The 21141-nt window shown below is 40.2% G+C and overlaps 1 protein-coding gene and 1 pseudogene across 1 annotated transcript; both read left to right on the top strand.

Annotated features, from left to right (window-relative positions):
- Positions 1 to 3913: 3913 nt before the first annotated feature.
- LOC148998790 (E3 ubiquitin-protein ligase Os04g0590900-like) lies at positions 3914 to 5879 on the top strand. The gene has a single exon (XM_089141720.1). The coding sequence runs from the start codon at positions 4373 to 4375 to the stop codon at positions 5465 to 5467; it is 1095 nt and encodes a 364-aa protein (XP_088997846.1). The 5' UTR covers positions 3914 to 4372; the 3' UTR covers positions 5468 to 5879.
- Positions 5880 to 9047: 3168 nt separating this feature from the next.
- LOC148998789 (putative pectate lyase 7 pseudogene) overlaps positions 9048 to 21141 on the top strand; it is a 29281-nt pseudogene continuing 17187 nt past the window's right edge.

Here is a 21141-nt window from a genome sequence, read left to right as displayed (position 1 = left end):
CATGTGGTGTTATTAATCCCAAAGAAAGTAACAATGAGAAAAAGATATTCCATCATTTACAGGAGTGGAGACCGAGTGGTTCTACTTTTTATTTCATACTCTCACTCTCAGAAATTATAACGAAATAATAATAAAGCTGAAATGTCACCCTCATGCATTCATGCTCTTATTAAGCTTGGTATTAGTTAGAAGTCATTAAAATACACCAACACCCATTCCCATTCTGCAACTTCGATGAAAAAAATATCTTCAACGAAAATCCCGATTTCACTTTTGACTCCATCGATATCAGGGTTGTTTTTGCGATTTCCAATTAATTTAAGTACTAATTGAAAATCTTATTGAAAACTCTATGTCCAATGAATTTTGGTTTCTGTGCTTTTTTTTTCTTAAGTAATTTGTGATCGGAGTATGCTTTTCAGAACATCTCATTCCATACTTTGATTTTCGTGCTTTCTAAATTACCTCTTAAAACTTTCTCGTCAGCAGAGTTATCTAATGTATCAATCAGATCTCTTATGTACTGAAAAATATCAAAGACATTTCTTGCTGTTAGGATATCGTAATTAAGTACTGTGATGTAAGTAAGTTAAAAATGTGAAAAAAACTATGATCTTAAACGAAAAATCCTACTTACTATAAACCCCCCCTTAAAAAAAAAAAACTTACCACTCATGATAGACTTATTTTTTCATTAATCTACAATTTACGATTTCTTTTCTCCCAATCATGAATCCTCACAAGATTTGAGATATGAATTATAGATAGTGTCTTTAAACATAGGATTTGGGGATAATACTAGAAATGGAAAAAATAGAAACTAACATGATTAACAGTGTTTTTTTTTAATGAAGTTCATCCGGGCCAGCTTACGCGCACCACGACTACATCCTCAAGGCACTTTTTATATAATTAATATAGGCGGGGCTTCACCCCTGGCCCCGAGGGGATTCGAACTCTGACCTCCTATGTGGAAGCGTTGGTCTTTAACAGTGTTGATAATAGAGAGTTTAATTGATGCCAACGCAGAGCTGTTCTAGTGGTTAAAACCAACACTTCTTAGTAAATTAGACAACACAGGAAGTTGCATTAATATTAGAAGATAACTTAGATGGTGGGAGAGAAAAATTTTCAAATTTTTTTCTACTTGTTGGAGATGAAAATATTGCTTCCCAACCATGGTTGTAATCTTGGTAGTGATTATCAGATCAGTTTCCAACACTGGCGGGTGGTCCATGATGTCTCGAGACCAACTGATGTGTTGATTGGTTGGCATCGATGATGCCGTCAATCGATAAGCTTAACCTTGATGTTGAGGCGCTCCCTAGTGTGATTGCAATCATTTGTTAGGGAGTAGCAGTTTGGTTGTCCTTATTTTAGAAATTAGCTTAATATAGTCTTTTTTTTCTCTTATTATATTATTGTCGCCATTATTTAAAAAAAAAAAATAATAAAAAAAAATAAAATAACACCAACAGGGTTGGTCCACGTGGTAAGCAGCTTGGTCCACTTAAGCAAGGTTCTGGTATCGAATCTTTGTGGATGCAAAAAATTCCCGCAAGGAGACTCACATCCACAAGGAGACTCACCTACCACAGCTAGGTGTGCGACGCGGGTCGAACCCCAAACCCGGGGTTGGCAACCAAAAAAAAAAAATTAAAAAAATAAAAATAAAAAAAAAAATAAAAATTTAATCGGAGTATCGTGATAAATTAGATCGAATTAAAAACCATATATCCATGGTTTTATTATGGTTTTCTTACCTTAGGTCTCACAAGTGACTTGTTTTTTTTTATTTTTTGGTAGGACAAATGAATTGTTTTCAGATAGACACTGATATTCTTATCTATATTAGCGGATCTTACACAAGATTATGGAACTCCACATGCTCCAACTGTATGGTTTACTCCTAAGAAATAAAAGATTTAAAGGGAGATAATTGTGCAAAGGATGGTGGTAAGTAGCACAGATTCCGCACAAACACAATTTCTTTTGGTCATTAGACTTTCATTTCTATATTTCATGACATTGAATCGTTGAGGGTTCTTTTACAGTGCTCTAATTCCTAGGTGTAGGTAAGGGTGTCAATTCGGTAGTGAAGTTGGATAATGAAATTAAAATCGACTGTATAAAACCAAACTGTATCAAATCATTTAAAAAAAATAATATGATGCAGTATTAAGCAAAAGTGGATGTCAGTAAGTGGCCAATTCTAATGATTAATAGTTATCAAATGTGAGTAAGAACCAATGAGGAAAAGTGTATTGGGGGCAACTGTTGTTGCGGGTGAGCGAAGTTGGTTCCTCTTAAGGTTCTAATGCTGTATTTTTTTTTTCTTTTTCGCTTTATAAAATGACTATTTTAGCGAAAAAATGATGCAGTTTTAAGAATAGTTTCTGATACTGTACCATATTGACAGTATGTGTCGAACCATACAATTTTCATATCATGTTAATGTCATTTACATATTGAAATATAACATATTGCATTCATACAAGTTTTGTACTATTTACATACCAAAATCATACTATGTCATTTTCATACTGATTTTTCGTACTGAAATTGTATACTATTTGTAAATATGGATGCAAGAGTGGTATAATATGGTTTTAATTTTAGTTAACAAGTTTCCCTACTGTATTGAATTATAGATACCATACAGTTTTGCACAATTCTTAGGTGCAGGAACCATGTGATGGCTTGGCTTTTGGCCCTACAAAATTATCAGTAGGTAAAGGAATTTAGATAAAATGGATTAGACTAGTTAATTTGCAGTTTAGGGTGGTTGGATTGTCATGACTTGCAAAAGGGAGAGATTTTAGGCAATTTCTAGGGTGGTCCAAGAGAAGAGGGAGGGGTAAGCTGGTGTGACTGAGAAGGTGAGAATAGGTTCTCAAAGAAAGCTACCTCTTGACTGACATTGAAGTAATTAAGAAGTAAGAGAGCTTTTCTCATCAAGAATGTGAAATACCTACTAAACCTTGTTAGATACTCTTCAATCTCCATTACTTTTTGTAAAGGTAACTCTTAAAATACACATAATCATCTGTTGAAAAGAGTTATCAGATCTATTAGACCAGCCCCAATTTACTCAAAACCCATACAATTAGCCAAACTCACAGTTTTCAACACCTAACCACTTGATTATCCAACCCCAATTTAATGGAATTTTAACAACTTTACACTAGTTTCCTACCAAATAGACAAGGAAAAACAAGTGTACTAAAATAGACCATTTACAAGCATGGTTAGCATTGAATGTTTGGTCCTGACAATTTGAAATTGCCTTGATCAATGTTAAATGTCGATAAGGTTTGGACCCAAAATTCTAGTCTTATGGATGTGTTAGGGTCGAGTTAAAATAGTTTTGCACTTGGGTGAAGATTTTTGATTTGGCCAGGCCAGACTTACCCATCATCATGTAGGATCTTTTAGGTATATGAAGGGCAATAATACGGAATTACATATTGTTTTTTTTCTTTTGTGATCAGGGTTAGGGTCAGGGTCAGGGTCAGGGTTGTTGGAGTTGAGCGGTTGTCTTGACTTAACATGGTCTTATATATCAAGATTAGGGTTAAGATTTGTGTATTTGAGTTGGCTTAGGCCTTAAAAGTTCGGGTTAGCTAAAGTATTTAGGGTCGGAATCAGGATTTCAATAAACCCAATCTATCTCAACCCAGCCTTGCTGCAGCCCCATATGTCCTAGTGCCTTATTTCTCTCTCAGAATATTCGACAATATAAAGTGGTAATCTGAAAAAGTAATTTAATCTCAATTTAAGAACTTGAAACAGAATCTTTCTTTAAATTTTTTTTTTGGCTCCATTTAAAAAAAATAAAAAAATAGGGAGGAGAGAATATGATGCTATATATAAACAGTTTCCCATCTGCAACTAGTTGGGAAAAAATATTTATCTTTGATTACTTTTGAGTAAAACCCAACCAACATCATCTTCTTTGTCAACAAACCATCATCTCCAAGAAAGAAAGCAAAAGAAGAAAAAAGGGTTTTAAAAAAGAAGATCCATCACTACCTCTTTGCTTTGCTTTACATCTAAGACCTAGTTGAGTTGCTGCTTTTCCTGCCTCTGCAAGATTGGTTCATCATAAGATCTCCCTTCACACTTCCAGTCTTCTTGTGCTACCCGGTATCAGATTTTCTTCAAGAACTCATTTCAGATTCTTTCATGATTTAAGAGCCAAGCCATCATCAGATACAAGAGCACAGGTACTTGATCCTTCCTTCTTTCTGTTTCCAATAGATCAACCTATAAGATCTTTTGCATCCCAAGCTTCTTAAGTTGTTTCTGGTTATGTTTGGTGAAAAGGGGAATATGTAATAAGTGCAAGTGGAATTAGTAACAGAGATTGGCCATGGGGTCTGTTGGGAGTCCACAAGCATGGGTTCCATATGATAATATTAAAGACTGTTCACAGGGTTTTTGTAGTTCATATTGCCCACAGTGGTGCTACATCATCTTTCCTCCCCCACCTCCCTATGATTTCATGGATGAAGGCTCAAACCCTCACTTCTCTCCTCTAGTTATTGCAATAATTGGCATTTTGGCTAGTGCTTTCCTTCTTGCTAGCTATTATATCCTCATCTCTAAGTACTGTGGTAGGAATAGAGAATCACAGGGAACAGGAAACCGTGATCCGAACGAAGAATTCGATGAGAATGGTGAATCGATGAATAATGAACAATGGCAAGCCCTTACAGGTGGATTAGATGAAACCTTGATCAAATCCATCACTGTTTGCAAGTATAAAAAGGGAGATGGGTTTGTTGAAGAAACAGATTGCTCTGTTTGTCTAAATGAATTTCAAGAAGATGAAAAGGTAAGATTGTTACCCAAGTGCAGCCATGCTTTTCACCTTGCTTGCATTGATACATGGCTAAGAGCTCATTCTAATTGCCCCCTCTGTCGCGCAAATATCGTTATATCGAGTCCATTGCCACTTCAAGTACTGTCTCCAGTCCATGAAAGTCTTCCAGAAGATGAGCCTTCACAGGAAACTCGAAATGAGAATGATGCAGTAGTTGCTGAAGAAGCTCCAGAAAGGGATGATTGGGAAGAGGATAGTCAGGGGAGAGATGATGTTCCAAAGACCCATTCAAGGGCATCAAGTGATTTGGGGCAATTAGAGCAGAGAGACACTATCATTGAGATCAGAGAAGAAAGCATTCAACCTATTAGACGATCGGTTTCGATGGATTACTGTCAAAGTCAGATCTCAATTGCTGATATTCTTGAAATTAATCAAGATGATGACTCTGAGCTGGAGGATAACCAGGTTCAGATGGATGTTGGATCATTAAAACCACGAGGTGAACACAGCAAGTCTAGCAATAAAAGCAGGGCTTTGCATTGTGTTATGACTCCCATTACCATGAAGAGATCATTTTCAAGTGGGAGATTGTTCTTCACAAGAAATGGAAGAGGGAGGAATACAATGATTCCTCTGTGAAATATTTCAAGACAGTAAAGTGAAATAGCAGGGTTGTTTGAATTGCTGAACTCTTAAGCAACAAAAGGAGAGATTAGATCAATATGGTTTGTGTTGGAATTCTCTTCATAAGCATTGAACAGAGAACCCATTTAAGTTCTCAGAAACTTGTATTTTTCTTGGTTTCTTTGTAAACTTGCTGACCCAGATTGGGTTTTGGGTGCAGTGGCTTCATTACATGTTATAGTGAATTTTTCCCCCTTCTCTTCTCTTCACTAATTTTCTTTTGATCGTGCTTCTTCTTCATTAATGATTCCTTTTTAAGCACTGTAGTAACTTAATGAGACAGTACTAAACCAAATGATTTAGGTAATTATATTTGTAATCATTAACGGGCCTTTCAATTAAATAAAAAACCTACACATTATGTGTCAAGTTATATAAAACTGGCTACACTCTGTTCTTATGCGTTTTTGAGAGAGAGAATATTATACGATGGGTCACTAAGATTCTGTCGCTTATCTTTTAATACAATAATTTTTTATAAACCATATGAGAAGTTCATTAAACAAGGAAGAAAGTTCATGAGCTAATCTTATGGCCTTTTCTTTTTTCTGCGTGTTTTTTTTTTTGTGTGGAAGGTTTGCCCAAGTGGATCCAAGCAAGGAACTGTACTTGTGTTATTCCATAGGCTGAATATGAGCATCAATGTAACTTGTTCAAATTCTCCTTCATTAGATGATTTGGTTTTAGCAAAGCCATCATGGTAATTGTGAGGAAGTGAGGAATTGGAAATTAGATGCTCAGGTGAGTTTGTACTCCATTGGTAGAGGCTTTGTTATTTTTTAGTTTGGTTATGAGAAAGACATGTATGAGGCATGGAGATCCGCGAAATCTCACCGCGGTGAACAGGCGAACTCGGGCGAGATTTCGTACCGTGAAAAACTGAATAATCACAACTCAAATCATAGGTTCGGGTACTTTTATCGTCCCAACAAAGTACGAAATTAGCTCATATTAAAGTTCAAATACAGATAAATAAATGCTGCCATTAAAATAGTTTAGCTAGAATATAAAAAGTAGGAAATATAAAACCAAATAGAGAACTAGAAGAATGATTCCACAATGCTCCAGCTCCCTATCTCCAATAGCTCTTCCTCTTGCACGAGCTTTCTTTTCTCCGTGTCTGGTTCTCTCTTTTTCTTTTAGCAGCTGTTTCACCTCTTTATTTCCCCCAAAATTTCCCAAAGTGATAGGGTAAAAATGGATTGTAGGATTAGAACCTTATTTTATGAGATCAATGGCTAAGATCCTTCACATAGTGACAAGAGGAATATATATTATTCAGTTAGCCATTTTTAGTGCCACGTGTCCAATCTGGGAAAATAATGCTACCATAATGCTACAACATCCCTACAACAAATTGAGAAGACTTGTTCTTTGTTATTCTTCTATGCCTCATGTCATTTCTTCATCCATTATAGTCATTTTCTTACAATGCCAAGAAAAAGAGGACTGACCAATTCCATCCATTAGTTGAAGGGAAATTTATGCATAAATTATATAAAAGACCTTACAAGATTTAAAATTTTAAGATTCACTGAACAACAATTTTATTTAGTACTAACACTAAAACAAGGAGAAATCACTCTTAAATCGAGCTATCTCAAATGTAAAATCACTAGAATTAACTCTATTTCATAGAGTTATCACAAACCTCATAATTCTAGAAATTAAACAAGTACTAAAATCTAAATAAACACCTAAAGTGCTTCCCCGTTAATAAATAAATTATAATAGAAGTGTAGCGAGTAGTAGCAAAAACATAAAATCAAAATATGACTCCATATCTTCTTCATTTCTTCTTCCCAGCTTTAGATGCATCTCCAGCCTTAGTCTTCTTAATACCACGAATATTCTTGGACCCATTCTTTCTTTCCTTCATTTGCTTTCTGGACTTCTCCACCTTGATATCAAGGTTGTTCCTGATAAGCCCATACTTGGGCTTGTACTTGTTGGCATTATCTACAGAGTCGTAGATGAAACCGAAACCAAAAGACTTGCACTAAATTCGCATATTGGTAGTCGCAGGGATAATTTCTTTCTGTAGATGTATTGAAATCTGTTTGTCTAAGATTTCTTTATGTAGATGATTGTTGTGGAACAATTTGTCTCCCTACTTCAATACATTGTTTTCTACCTAAAAGTCTTAAACTATTAGGAGAAGACCACTTGAAACTATATTACAACAGAAGCAACTCAACCAACTTATGTTTTGAAAGCTAGAAGCGAGACCCGGAGTAGTCCCTGGCTTGAAAATGAGGATCCAATCAATCTCAACCAAATCCAATCTGGGTCGACCCGAACCCATTCTGATTTCTAAATGACTACAAGCGACAGCGTTGTTGAATGCTAAGCTTGTTAACCTCAAACATATAAAAGATCAATTTCCATATCATGTCGTCAGTTTCAATTAAATTCAAGGTTTAACTTGGTGGTACAACCAATTTATATTGTATGAACTACTGGCAATTATTTGAGAAACAAGGTTCTCTTCGGTTGCTAACAATTGGTCCTTAGATTCAAGAGGTTTTTATGGTCGTAAATGTATAATATAGTTTTTGATTTCTACTGACTATAGGTATTTCAAGGAGGAGAGGATTAAATATAATTGCATGGCCCCATGCAGCTAATGGAGGCATGCATAACTGCATAAGCATGAAGGGCTGGAATTTTTGACTCCGTATGGAATGAAGCCTTGATTCTAGCTACAAATGGATCGAAGGGAGAAAAACTGAAGAAGGCCATGCAATCACCTGTGCTCTTTGTATAAATTTGGAAACTACTCCAAGAAACTCGGTCCTTAGATTCGAGGGGTTCTTATGGTTGTAAATATATAATATAGTTTTTGATGTTCTCCTGATTATATGTATTTCAAGGAAGAGAGAAATTAATTGTATTTGCATGGCCCCTGTGCAAGCGGGAGCTAATGGAGGCATGTATAAGCATGAAGGGCTAGAATTTTTTACTTCGGATGGAATGAGATCCTGATTCTAGATTCAAATGGGACTAAAGGAGAAGAAGGCCGTGCAATCACCTGTTTCTCTTTGTATAAATTAGGAAACTGCTCCTTGAAATGAGACACTGTGCTTGCACGATAACCCACTCTCTTAATCTAGGTAAAACGATATCATGAGACTTTTTGGGGGAGAAATAATGATAAAATAAGGCAGTGAATACATATGGTGGTAGAGAGTTTGAATCCTTCAATCTGGCCAAAACAGAGAATGGAGATAGGAAAAGACAACACAAATCACGGGAGGAAATTAACTGTTATATGCGAAGTGCACGGAAGGCCTCACTTTCTCAACCCATATGGTACTTCCCCATATTTGGGCTCTCAATTGCAATATATATAGAGATGATGATGCTTTGGAGAAACTCAGGTGGCTTTCAATCTGTTGGTTTTGGGCCCAAGGTCTTGTATTTTATTTCTGACCCATTTCACCTGAGTGGAGGGTACAAAAACTAAATAAATAAAAAACCCATTTCACCAGAGTGGAGGGTTAAGAAAAAGGGGGGGGGACAAGAGTAAAAGAAAATGGGATTAGCTACAACAAGCAGCTTATTGGTCTTCTTGTTTTTATTCAATTATGCAGTGAAGGCCAATATAGTCAACTTTGATGCAGTGTGGCGACAACAAGCCAAGGCGGTCGCAAAGCACAATAGTGATAGCTTTGAGCCCAATCCTGCGACAGTTGCTGCTCAGCTCAACTCACATGTGCACATGTAGGTCCCAAATTTGAATCTTCTGAAAATTCTCCGTGCTCACAAATTATATTTTAAAAAAACATTCCATGGATAATTTATAAATTGAGCTATTTTACGTTGAGAAATGGATAACTCCTGTACTTACGATAGATTTGGCTGGATGAATGAATGATGCAGGACAAGACAACGGAGGCTGGGGAGACTGGAGGAGCATGCCGAGGCGAACCCCCAATAGATGCGTCTTTGGAGGTGCAAGGCTAATCGGGCCGATGATCGAAAGGCATATGCCAACTGCGCTTTGGGCTTCGGCAAGAAGGCTGCTGGTGGCAAGGATGGCAAGATTTATGTGATATAGAGAGATTATGATCAGACCGGGTTCATACCTGGTCCGACCCTCGACCCCGGTCGAGACGGAGAGAACCGACTCGCTCCCGAGGGAACCGGATCCAGAAGATGGCTTGCTGAAGAAGAAATATTATTCGGCTGCAAGCGTGCCCTAATCCTACTTATGGATTAGGGTAATCACCCTAATGATGGCAGACTCGAATTGACGGCTGCGGATAATCATTATCGAAGGCATAATCATCGCATAACCTAAAGGTTATCTCAGGAGTCCTCTACTAGCCCAAACTAGTAGAAGTCTATTGCTCAACGGATCTAACTGATAAGATCCAACGATTACCCGAAGAAGGCTCAAGTGCATCCAACGAAGGAGATTCGAAGGTACACTCTATATAAACCTCACTACCATACAAGGTGAGGGGATCGAAAAGAATACTATCTGAGACTCAGGGTCAGATACATACTGATAGACCTAAACTATCAGCGATCTGCTGATCTAGATCACCTTTCCCGCTTCTTCATTCCTTAGCTCGCGCTTCTAGCGAGCCGTTTGTGATTAAGTTCATCAATCGACTTAGCCTTCGGAGGTGGACTCCCGACCCCAGCGGTTGGGCCACATCTGACGCTTTCGTTTTGCAGGACATCACGAGGAGATCTAAGGGCTGGGCAGATTTTGGACGCATCAATTGGCGCCGTCTGTGGGAAACAACTTGAAAAACCATGGTGACTAGATCAGCAGCCACAGCAGCCGCTGCACAGCGCAATTCCGGTGTTCAGATCCCTGGAGTGAATAATCCAAATATTCCCCAGGAAAGCCAAAATCCTATCGAGGTAGATGGTGGCCAGGGAGGACGTAATCCTCCTCCTGATACAATCCAAGATCAATTGGATCAGGTAAAGATTCAACTCTTGGAGGTGAGCCAAGCACTCCACATGCTCAACAGACGAGTGGTTTTACCACAAGAGCCTGATCAGTGCGATTCAGGGAGACGTGCATTGCCACGTGACCAGAGATTGGCTGAAGACCGGAATATCGATCAGAATTTCCGTGAAGGAGACCGAGGACTTAGGAGGATTGATGATCAACCAAGGCGAGACGATCGGTTCGACAGACCGCAAGAGAGTACAACTGATTCAAACACAAGGTTGGATACAGGGGTAAGAATTCACTCACCCACCGTCGGAAGAACCGTTCGTGATGATCGAGCGAGTCGCGACGAGAGGAATGCTCGGGAAGGACGGGCTGTTCGTGATGATCAAGTAGCACGGGATGATCGTGTTAATCGGGGTAGTGATCATATTGCTGAAGATCACCCGACCTAGATTGGTCAGGAATTGGCCAACATCAATGAGAAATTAGGGCAGTTGGCTAAGGGAAGAATAACTGAGGATATTTACTCAGTCATTCGGAAAACTCCCTTTGCCGAGCCAATTGCGGGATATCGGTTTCCCCATAACTTCCGTTTGCCTACCTTCTCAACATTCGATGGCTCCGGAGATCCAACAGCTCATATCGGCTATTACCAACGAGACCATGGTTGTTTCAGTAATTCGATGAAATTTTATGCGGTTTTTGGTTCATCTCTAATCGAGAGCAGCACAAAAGTGGTTTTCGAACCTCCCCTCCGGAAGGATCGTAGAACTTTGACGAATTGGCGCGCCAATTCATAGGGCGATTCCAGAGTGGAATACAGGTCAAGAAAACGGAAGAAACCTTGTTTATCGTCAAACAAGGAAAGAAACGAATCAATCGGAGAGTTTCGAAAAGATTCAACAAAGTGACGATGGAGATAGAAAATTTGGATGAACAAGTAGCCGTAAATCGCTCTATTCACGGGACTCACTAATTGGAAACTCATGGAGTTATTACTACAGGATATGCCTGTGACTTATGCTGAGTTGGTACAAAGATGCCAGAAGCAGGCTGAAGTCATGGAGATTCTAGATGCGCGCCAAGGGGATAATAAAGTCTCCAATAAGGAACAGAATGCTCCTGAGCAGAAGCAGAAGCAGAAGCCAAAGAAAAATGTTCGTTATCGGGTTGGAAAATCTCAGCCTTGGCGCCAAAGGTCCCCCGGTAAAAGTGAGTACACTCCATTGAATGCTCCTCGGGCTGATATTTTAAATATCCTCAAAAGAAAAAATATTTTAAAGTGGCCGCCTAAAATTCTTTTGAAACCCGGAGAGCAGCAGGATCGGGAAAAGTATTGCCGATTCCACAAGGACTATGGTCATTATACTAATGACTGTCGTCATCTGAAGGCAGATATTGAGAGATTGATATCTCAAGGACATCTGTCAAGTTTCGTTAGCAGAAGAAGGGAGGAGCCACGTGAGCCACTTGTGGCTGCTCCTAAAAGGGATCGTTCGGTTAGTTCGGAACGATCAAGGGTGGCCCCGAAGTCTAAGAAAGGCAAGGAGGTGATTGAAGCTTCTCGGTCACTGATCCTTACCATCTTCGGGGGACCAGAGCCCGAATCACTCCGAGTCTCAAAACAAAATCCAAATTTGTTGGAACCGGAGAGACGCAGAGAGCGGAAGAAGCTGAATGGTGAAGATTCTATCACCTTTAGCGAGGAAGACGAAAGAGATGTTTGTTTACCTCATGATGATGCTATAGTCATCAAGGTAGAGATTGCACGGCGGGAAGTACATAGAGTTTTGATTGATATAGGGTCTGCAGCTGACCTAATTTCATCAAAAATTGAAGGTGGATCAGGACTTGATGAAACCTTCATCCACGCATCTATATGGTTTTGCAGGGTCATCTGCAGTGGCGGAAGGATCGATCCAGTTGGATTTATCCATTGGAAGTTTTCCTAAGGAAACAACTGTCCGAATCAATTTTTTGGTGGTTCAGGAACTGCCAGCTTATAATATGATCTTCGGGCGACCATCTTTATTCAAGATAGGTGCTATTGTTTCGACAAAGCACTCGAAGATAAAATTCCCGACTGATATGGGAATTGGTCAAGTCTCCTCCGACCGAGAAGATCTCTCGGCAGGTGTTATGTTGCCTATTTAAAAGACAAGGAGGGCCCGAGGAAGGTAACTCGCCCGCCTATAGAAGTTCGAGATGATCGGGAAGAGACGAGATGCAAAGACCCGAACCAATGGAGAAGCTGGAGCAAATCCAGCGTGTACCGAGGATGAGAAAAAGATTAATTATATCGGGTCCGAACAAATGGAAGAATTTAAGGATGAGTTGAAGTTTTTCTTCAACGGAATAAAGATGTATTTTCATGGTCTCACTGAGGACATGCCCGGAATCGATCGGGCCAATGCAGAGCACAAACTCGGATAGACCCTAAGGCGAAACCAAAGGATACGTAAAAGAAGAAATTTCTCCATTGAAAAGTATGAAGCCGTTCAAGCGAAGTTGAAAAACTTAAGAATTCTGGTTTCATAGAACCAATTGAGTGCCCAACTTGGTTGGCCAATGTGGTAATGGTAAAAAAGGCGAATGGGAAGTGGAGGATGTGTACGGACTACACACAGATCTTAACAAAGCTTGCCCAAAAGATTGCTACCCGTTGCCTCGGATTGACCTCTTGATAGATGCGATCACAGGATATGAAACTTTAAGTTTCATGGATGCCTACTCGTAGTATAATCGGATCCTTATGAATAAGGAGGATGAGAAGTATACGGCTTTCATGACCGATCGTGAGAGCTATTATTACAAGGTCATGCCTTTTGGCCTAAGAATGCAGGAGCAACATATCGAGGGCCGTCAACAAGATTTTCAAAGAGCTGATAGGAAAGAATGTTGAAGCTTATGTTGACGACATGCTAGTGAAAAGCTTTACAAAAGCAAATCATATTGCAGATTTGATTGAGGTATTCTCGATCATCATGGAAACATCAAATGAAGCTAAACCCAGAAAAATGTGCCTTTGGAGTCTCCTCGGGCAAATTTTTGGGCTTCATGGTATCACGTAGGGGAATTGAGGCTAATCCCGCCAAAATACAAGCTCTAATTGATATGGAGGCTCCCAAAACCGTTCGGGATGTACAAGTGTTTAACAGGAGAGTTGTTGCTTTAAATCGATTCATCTCCAAGTCCGGAGAAAAATGTTTGCCTTTCTTCAAGGCACTTAAAGACCCGAAGGGCAAGAAGGAAGCAAAGTGGATCAAGAGTGCCGTAAAGCTTTCGAGGAATTAAAAGAAGCACTAGGACAACCACCGATCCTGTCCGCACTCGGAGAAGGGGGAAATATTACAGCTATATCTAGCGACGTCCCTTTCGGCGGTCGGTGCGACTTGTTCGGGAAAAGATAAAAAACAAGTGGGCCGATTTACTATGTAAGCCACGTGTTGCTAGATGCGGAGACAAGATATTCACGGATTGAGAAGCAGTGCTCTGCTCTCATGATGGCCGCCAGAAGCTAAGGCCATATTTTCGGGCTCATCCAATTGAGGTATTTACAACTTTTCCTCTTAGTAAAGTTCTTAACAAACCCGATTTGTCCGGAAGGATGGTTTCCTGGTCGGTTGAACTCAGCGAGTTCCAAGTGAGCTTTAAGCCCGGAACGCAATTATGGCTCGTGCATTAGCCGACTTTGTAGTAGAAACTACTCGCACCAAGTGGAACCCACCATTGAGGATCCCATTATACCAACCACTTGGGAGGTATATGTGGATGGTTCGAGTAATAAAGATGGAGCAGGAGCTGGAATTCTATTAAAAAGTCCAGCAGGATTTATTATTCGATATGCTTTGAGATTCGCATTTGACGCAAGTAATAACGGCGTAATATGAGGCTCGATAGCAGGACTTCGGTTGTCAAAAGCATTATCTATTGCAGATGTTACTATTTATAGTGACTCCCAACTTATAGTCAACCAAGTCCAGGAGGAGTATGGTATTAAAGAACCACGCTTGCAGAAATATCAAGAGATTGTGCAGGCATTTCAAAACCAATTTCGAATTTGAAGATATCTCAGATTTCGAGGAATGAAAATTCAAAGGCGATGAGCTATCCCGACTAGCCAATGCCAAGGAAAAGAATCTAGACCCTTCGGTCTACATTGAAGAGATAACTTTTCCAAGTTATCATGAGAAAGAAATTTCTTATATTGAAGCACAACGTTGCTGGATGGATCCAATAATCGAGTATCTAAGGGATGACAAATTACCCGAGGATCCAAAGAGAGGCAAGGTTGATCAAGATTCGATCAGCTAGATTTGTCATTCGTAATGGGAGACTATACAAAAGATCTTATGCTGGACCCCTTATGAAAATGTATAGGCCCCGAAGGAGCAAAATCAGCTTTGGCTGAGGTTCATGAAGGAATTTGTGGAGCTCACATGGGTGGACGAGCCCTGGCTCACAAAATTCTGAGACTTGGGTTATATTGGCCTAAGGTCCAAGAGGCTGCTATGGAGTACGTTCGTCGATGTGGTAACCGTCAAATTCATGCTACAAGATCGAAGCGCCCGGCGGAAACTATGACTTCAATTCTAAATCCCATTCGCTTTGCAATGTGGGGAATTGATATCATGGGCAAATTCACCAAGGCATCAAAGTGGACGGGAATATCCGATAGTAGCAATTGATTACTTCACAAAATGGGTAGAAGCTAGTGCATCGGCGGCAATTACTCGAGAAAAAAGTGGAGAAATTTGTGCTTGAATCAATCATATATCGCTTTGGGATTCCAAAGATTATTGTCACCGACCATGGTACTCGGTTCGATTTGTCCACAATTTGAGCAATTCTATGGAACATATATGATCGAGCATCGTATGTCCTCAGTGGCATACCCCCAAAGCAATGGACAGGTAGAGGTTACTAACCGAACGCTACTGGAAGGAATAAAGAGAAGACTCGAAGCTGACAAAGCTTCTTGGGTCGAAGAACTTCATAATGTACCGTGGGCTTATAGAACTACGGTTCGAACACCCACAGGAGAAACTCCATTCAGGTTGGCATATGGATCCGAAGCATTGGCACCAGTGGAGATAATGGAGGGGACATTACGGGATCGTGAGTTCGAGGAAAAAGCAAATGAACAAGGACTGCTTGATAGGCTTGATTTGTTGGACGAAGTTCGGGCAAAGGCAATAGCACGAACTCAACATTATCAAAGAAGGATAGCGTCTCTTTATAATACTCGAGTGAAGAATAGTCGGTACTTAGCCGGAGATTTGGTGTTGAGAAACACCCTAGCTTCCGACCCGCGTCACCAAAGAAAATTAGACCCTTCTTGGGAAGGACCTTATATGGTTGTGAAACCGGTCGGTTCAGGAGCTTACAGGCTGAAGAACATCAACACCCAGAAAGAGTTGGATAGTTCGTGGAATGCTAGGCATCTCAAAAAGTTTTATCCTTGAGGATGATTTCAATTTTGTTCGCGATGTAATCATTTTCAACTCAATCAATGGAATTTTTGGCTTTCAACAAACTATCTTTTGATTGGGGGGCATCATACACCACATTCAAGAACAAGATCCAACTATAAGGCATCGGATGAAAATTCATGTGGGTCCTTCAACACTTATGGAAAATTTTCGAACTTTCTTAAGTCGAGGCATCGGATGAAAATCCAAGTGAGTTCCTTTTGCAAGGCGTCGGTTGGAAACCCGAGTGAGTTCCTTCGAGACTTATTGAATTTTTGAATTATCCTTAAGTAAAGGCATCGGTTTAAAACCCGAGTGAGTTCCTTCTCAGACTTATTGTATTTCTCCGGAAATCCTTAAGTAAAGGCATCGGTTTAAAATCCGAGTGAGTTCCTTCTCAGACTTATTGTATTTCTCCGGAAATCCTTAAGTAAAGGCATCGGTTTAAAACCCGAGTGAGTTCCTTCTCAGACTTATTGTATTTCTCCGGAAATCCTTAAGTAAAGGCATTGTTTCAAACAACTAAGACCTAATGCAACAACGATTCAAGTGGCTAGCAAAGTTCAAGATAATGTTAATTTCTTATTTCTTCAAAAGATCCAAAGAGGCCAGTATCAAAACAATTACAAGAGCTGGATACAATCTTCGATCAAAAAAGAAAGTCATCATAGGTGACTGTTGAGAAGTTATACAAGATCAACGCGACTTTGCTAGAACAAATATATGAGTCAACCATTGGTGGGGATTCAAGGAAAAGAAGAGAAGAAATGAGGATTACAAAAATATTTCGGTATGCATAAAATCCTCCGCAATTTCATACTCTTTGTCCAACTTGTCCAGAGAAGTATGGTCCTCGACCAAACTCGCATTCAAGATAAGCTCGTCATAATTGACTTCTTCCAGGGGAGAATAAACAGAGAATCTTCCAGATATTGCATAATATCTGGATCGGAAGGTGGAGGATCAATCTTATCCTTGGTCCAAGTGGGAGGAGGAATACCCGTGTCAAGAAATACTTCAGGATGGCAAACAAGACCGTAGGAAGTCGTATCAAAATGAGGATCCTTCGTTAATATTGATTCCCATACTTCGTTCTCACCATCCCGCACGCCTGCAAGTTATAAGCATTCAAAGCATATCAACAAAAGGCTTACCGTGTAAATACTTGAAGACGCAGGCTCTGCGAACATCAATTGGAAGGGATTCGGGCAAAGGAACGACAGCTTGCCTTTCAGTAACGTTTCAGATCCTTTGGCTCCCGACTTTCCAACTGCTTCGCTCCAGTCGCCGGATCTTCTCCCCGGCATCATCCAAGTCCGACCGAAGACGACCAATCATCGAATTTTTTTCTCCCGCCACCTCCCAAGCTAAATTCGAAGGCGAGCAATCTCAACATCTTTAGCTTCGGAGATTTCCCGAAGCCTAGAAACTTCATTGCTCAATCTATCGAGCCTAGTAATCGCTTCCACTTGGTTGTGGAAGTTACCAAAGAAGACTCCCCGCAAACAACTTCGAGTTAACAAGGAGCAGAAAAGTAATTTTTCAGAATCGAGGATAATGAAGAAAGACTTACATCACCAAGGACTTCGTAAAGACTTCATCCGGAAGTTTGGAAAGAACTGCGCTCTCAGAAGCCATTCGAGCAGCAGTACACCATTCCAACGCTTTGTCAAACTCGTTTGACACTAATTCAGGCGAAGGATGAGAAGGATGAGCTGCATCACTTGTCACCTGACAGCGCTTCCTAGTGGCAAAATCCTCCAACTCGGAAGGAGAGGAGGAGGATGCCAAACAAGCACTGGAGTTGGAAATAGGAGCAGCACCTGGTGGGACCACACCTTCATCAGACGCCAACATAGTTGCCTCAGATGCCCGAAGAGTCTCTTTCGGGGGTGCACCAACAGTCTCACCAGCAGGGGCAGCACCATCGGCAACGGAGTGATCAAGATCTTCCTGGGAAAGACGAGCTGTGAAATCCCCCAGATTTCTACCCCTTTAACCCGTGGTTTTAAGACTGAGAACCTGGGCCTTGATTCGGCGACAATTGTGGACCATTCAATTCAAGCCCGAAGGATTGGAAATTGAACAAATGTTGGTAGATGACCCTTATAATGACTCAAAAATTCTCCTAGAGTTTAAGTGAAGAGAGAAGATTAGTTTCGATAGTGTAAAAAGGGTAATTTTGGAATATCTGTAGATCAGTGATGGAGAATCTGATTGATGCAAATAAAATATCAAATCAAAGATCGTCGAAATACCTTTCCAACGAGACAAAGATCATCAAAATCGGAGTTCGTTTGGGGGTCCAACCACGAGCCAGAAGTTTGAGCCGTTTGGGTGAACCAACCCCCATCCTATTTTCTGTTTAGGGGCAAAATTGGAAATTCGGATTTTTAAACCCTATTTATGTTTTATCTCATCCGTAAACGCATTTTTGGAGGCCAGAAAGAGGCGGAGGCTTTGGAGAAAAGGAGAAACGAAAGAGAGGAGCGATTTCCATTCTTCCGAAGGTGTCTGTGATCCGAATCTTTGCAAAATTGTTAGGAAAGGTTAATATATCTTTAATCACTAATTTGTGGGAGTAGATTCTTGGATTTGGAGGAAGAAAAAAGTAAAAGGTGAGGAATATACTTAACTTTATATTACATGTGTAATGATGTTAGTTACTTTTCATTATTGATATCTTGTATTGCTTTAGTATTATCTTGTGGTTATTTTATGTCTTTTGTTAAATATGAATTGCTATAATTTATGTTTATTATTACTTATGATGTTGATCCTTGCTTTGAAATCTATTATTGTTGTTATGGAATGGAATGTGATTGTATGAGAGGAGAAATATTATTATTTATTTTACCATGTATTTTCTACTAGGGTTGTGGGTTCACCCATTGCCCTAGTGATATTATATTATTGCTTATATTGTGGTTGGGAATGGGGAATGCCCTTTGGGCATTTCTGCCATAGGATACCAAAGGAGGCGGTATGGGACGCATTCCTATGGTGCCCTTGGCTCTTTCCCGATTACTAATTTACATATTTAGGGCATGTCTAGAAGTGTTTGGTTAGGTGACCTCATGAGTACTACTACCCTTTCGGCAGGGGTATTGAAGCCGGTTAACCCGTGATGTTAGTGGCTGGGTCCTGTATGTCAAGCAGGCCCACTATCATCATAGAGAGGTAGGGTTGCATATAATAGATAAGGGCTCATGGACACTCAAGACCGGTGAAATGACCCGTGAGAGGACATGGAGATCATCCTGTCCATTATATGTGGATGACCACTGGGTTAATGAATGGGGTCCAACAGATGCCTCCATTGAGGATTTCATTCATAGGTGGGAAGGTATTGAACCAACAGAGCACTAGGCGTGAGGGGAAATATCCGGACCATATGTAGTACGAGACCATATGACTTTGCATTGGGCCTAGGATTATCCTTGACACGCGCCAGATCTTATACCAATGGTGATGTGAGAGAGTGGTGACCTAATCCCCAACCATGGCTTGACAGGACTTTACACAACAACCGCGGAGAACCCAACAGACGTGCATCAGAGCCGTGAGGGAAGAGTGATGAGACCGCCCAAAGAAGACTGGTGTATGACTTAATGCGTGTTTACCATAGAGACTTCATGATAGAGTTAGGAGTATAATCATTCATATATCATATCATTGTCATTAATTTCATTATCGATATTTATGTTATATGTGTGGTGTGGAATCTTGAGAATGAATGTGTGATATAATGTTGAGTTGACCTCACTGAGTTCTGTTGAAGTCATTCCTTTTATATGTCTTTTTCTATTAGATTATACTGCAGGTTATGAGGACTTCTTCCAAATGGAGGATTCGTTGCTAGTATATCTTCTTGAAGGAGTGACCACAGAAGAAGTGGACGCACATGGAGCTTCATGCCAGTATCAAGACTATTCTTTTGGGTGGGATTCCATTAGAGAACTAGTCCACTTTAGTTTTCCGCTGCGTTGAAAATTACTCTCTTTTCTGTTCAAAACTCTGATGTTATACCTTTTATTTTGAAGTAATGGATGACTGTAACCATTATTTCGATTTTGATAATTTATTACTTGGACTTGATTTATTCTTGTCCATTTAATTATGCTATATCATGTTTTGTATGGATTTGTCACTGAACCTAGATCTTGCGGTGTATCACCCCCACGGGTATTCGGGTATGAACGGATCCGGCTGGGTGGGGTGTGACAGAAGCGATCACTTGAGGCAAAGGAGGCGCAGGGACGACATCAATAGAAACTGCGGGAATCTGACTTGAAGATTCACCGGCAACAGTCGCCTTATGCTTGGAGGATTCACTAGCTGAAACCACCGCACTGGCCCCAACCACCATCGACGGAACAATTTTCTTGCAAGATTTTGCTCTGATAAAGTTCGGGTTGATCTTGGGAGCCACTATGCAAACAAACAAGCCGTATCAGTACAGAAATAAACGACAACAACAAGAGGGAAAACCCTAGTTTTTTATTACTTCCAACAAACCCAAATAACTAAACCCCAAGTATAACTACTGTGCAGTTTTACTAAGGGGGAAGTGGGGAAAGAGATGAGTAATCAAAAAACTCACTTGTTCGAGAAGTTGATAGAGCTGTTGTTGGAGTACGAGGAATACGGAAGCGAAGCCGAAGGACGAAAGGTCGCTTTAGCACTTTAGCAAATCTAACTTGCGAAGTCGGGATAGATGGAGAGTACCCACGAAGGCTTTAAATAGCCTCAGGTATTAAGACGACGGTTGAAGGCAAAGGACAATAGACGACCTAGATCGAAATGACGCTTCGAAATCCGCAGAAAGCAAGATCAACGGTCGGAGGGATGCCACATGGAAACATGTGGAAGCGAGCACCTGATGCAAAGATACCTCCAATCGTCGCACCGCCATTAAAATAATGGATGTATTTCCGATTCATTGGAAACAGTGAATGGTATACAAAAGCAGGAAAACGTTTGAACTTCGCAGAAGGGAAATGTGCGGACTTTGCAATAAATGAAGTAGTGGGGAAGATTAATGCATCTTCCCGAAACGCATCTTCACAATATTTCTACAAGATTATTATTCGGCGAGGAATGAAAAGTTAAGTGATAAGTTTTATCATTAATACTTTGATATTCAAGGCAAGATTTCGGCAGGAGACAGGGAAATATAAAGGCCAACATGAGAAAGAAATGTCTATTCATTAAATAGAGGGTAAATCTGTACAAAAAGA

The sequence above is a fragment of the Hakea prostrata genome, unplaced genomic scaffold (genome assembly GCF_041222555.1).
Source record: "Hakea prostrata isolate BN-2017 unplaced genomic scaffold, UWA_Hpros_2 contig_135, whole genome shotgun sequence".
In the NCBI taxonomy this organism is placed as follows: Eukaryota; Viridiplantae; Streptophyta; class Magnoliopsida; order Proteales; family Proteaceae; genus Hakea; species Hakea prostrata.
The sequence above is the reverse complement of the archived record's forward strand: the minus strand, read 5'-3'. Positions and strand labels throughout refer to the sequence as shown.

Excerpts from the sequence above, each read along its gene's own strand:
- LOC148998790 (XM_089141720.1), top strand. The coding sequence starts at position 4,373 with ATGGGGTCTGTTGGGAGTCCACAAGCATGGGTTCCATATGATAATATT.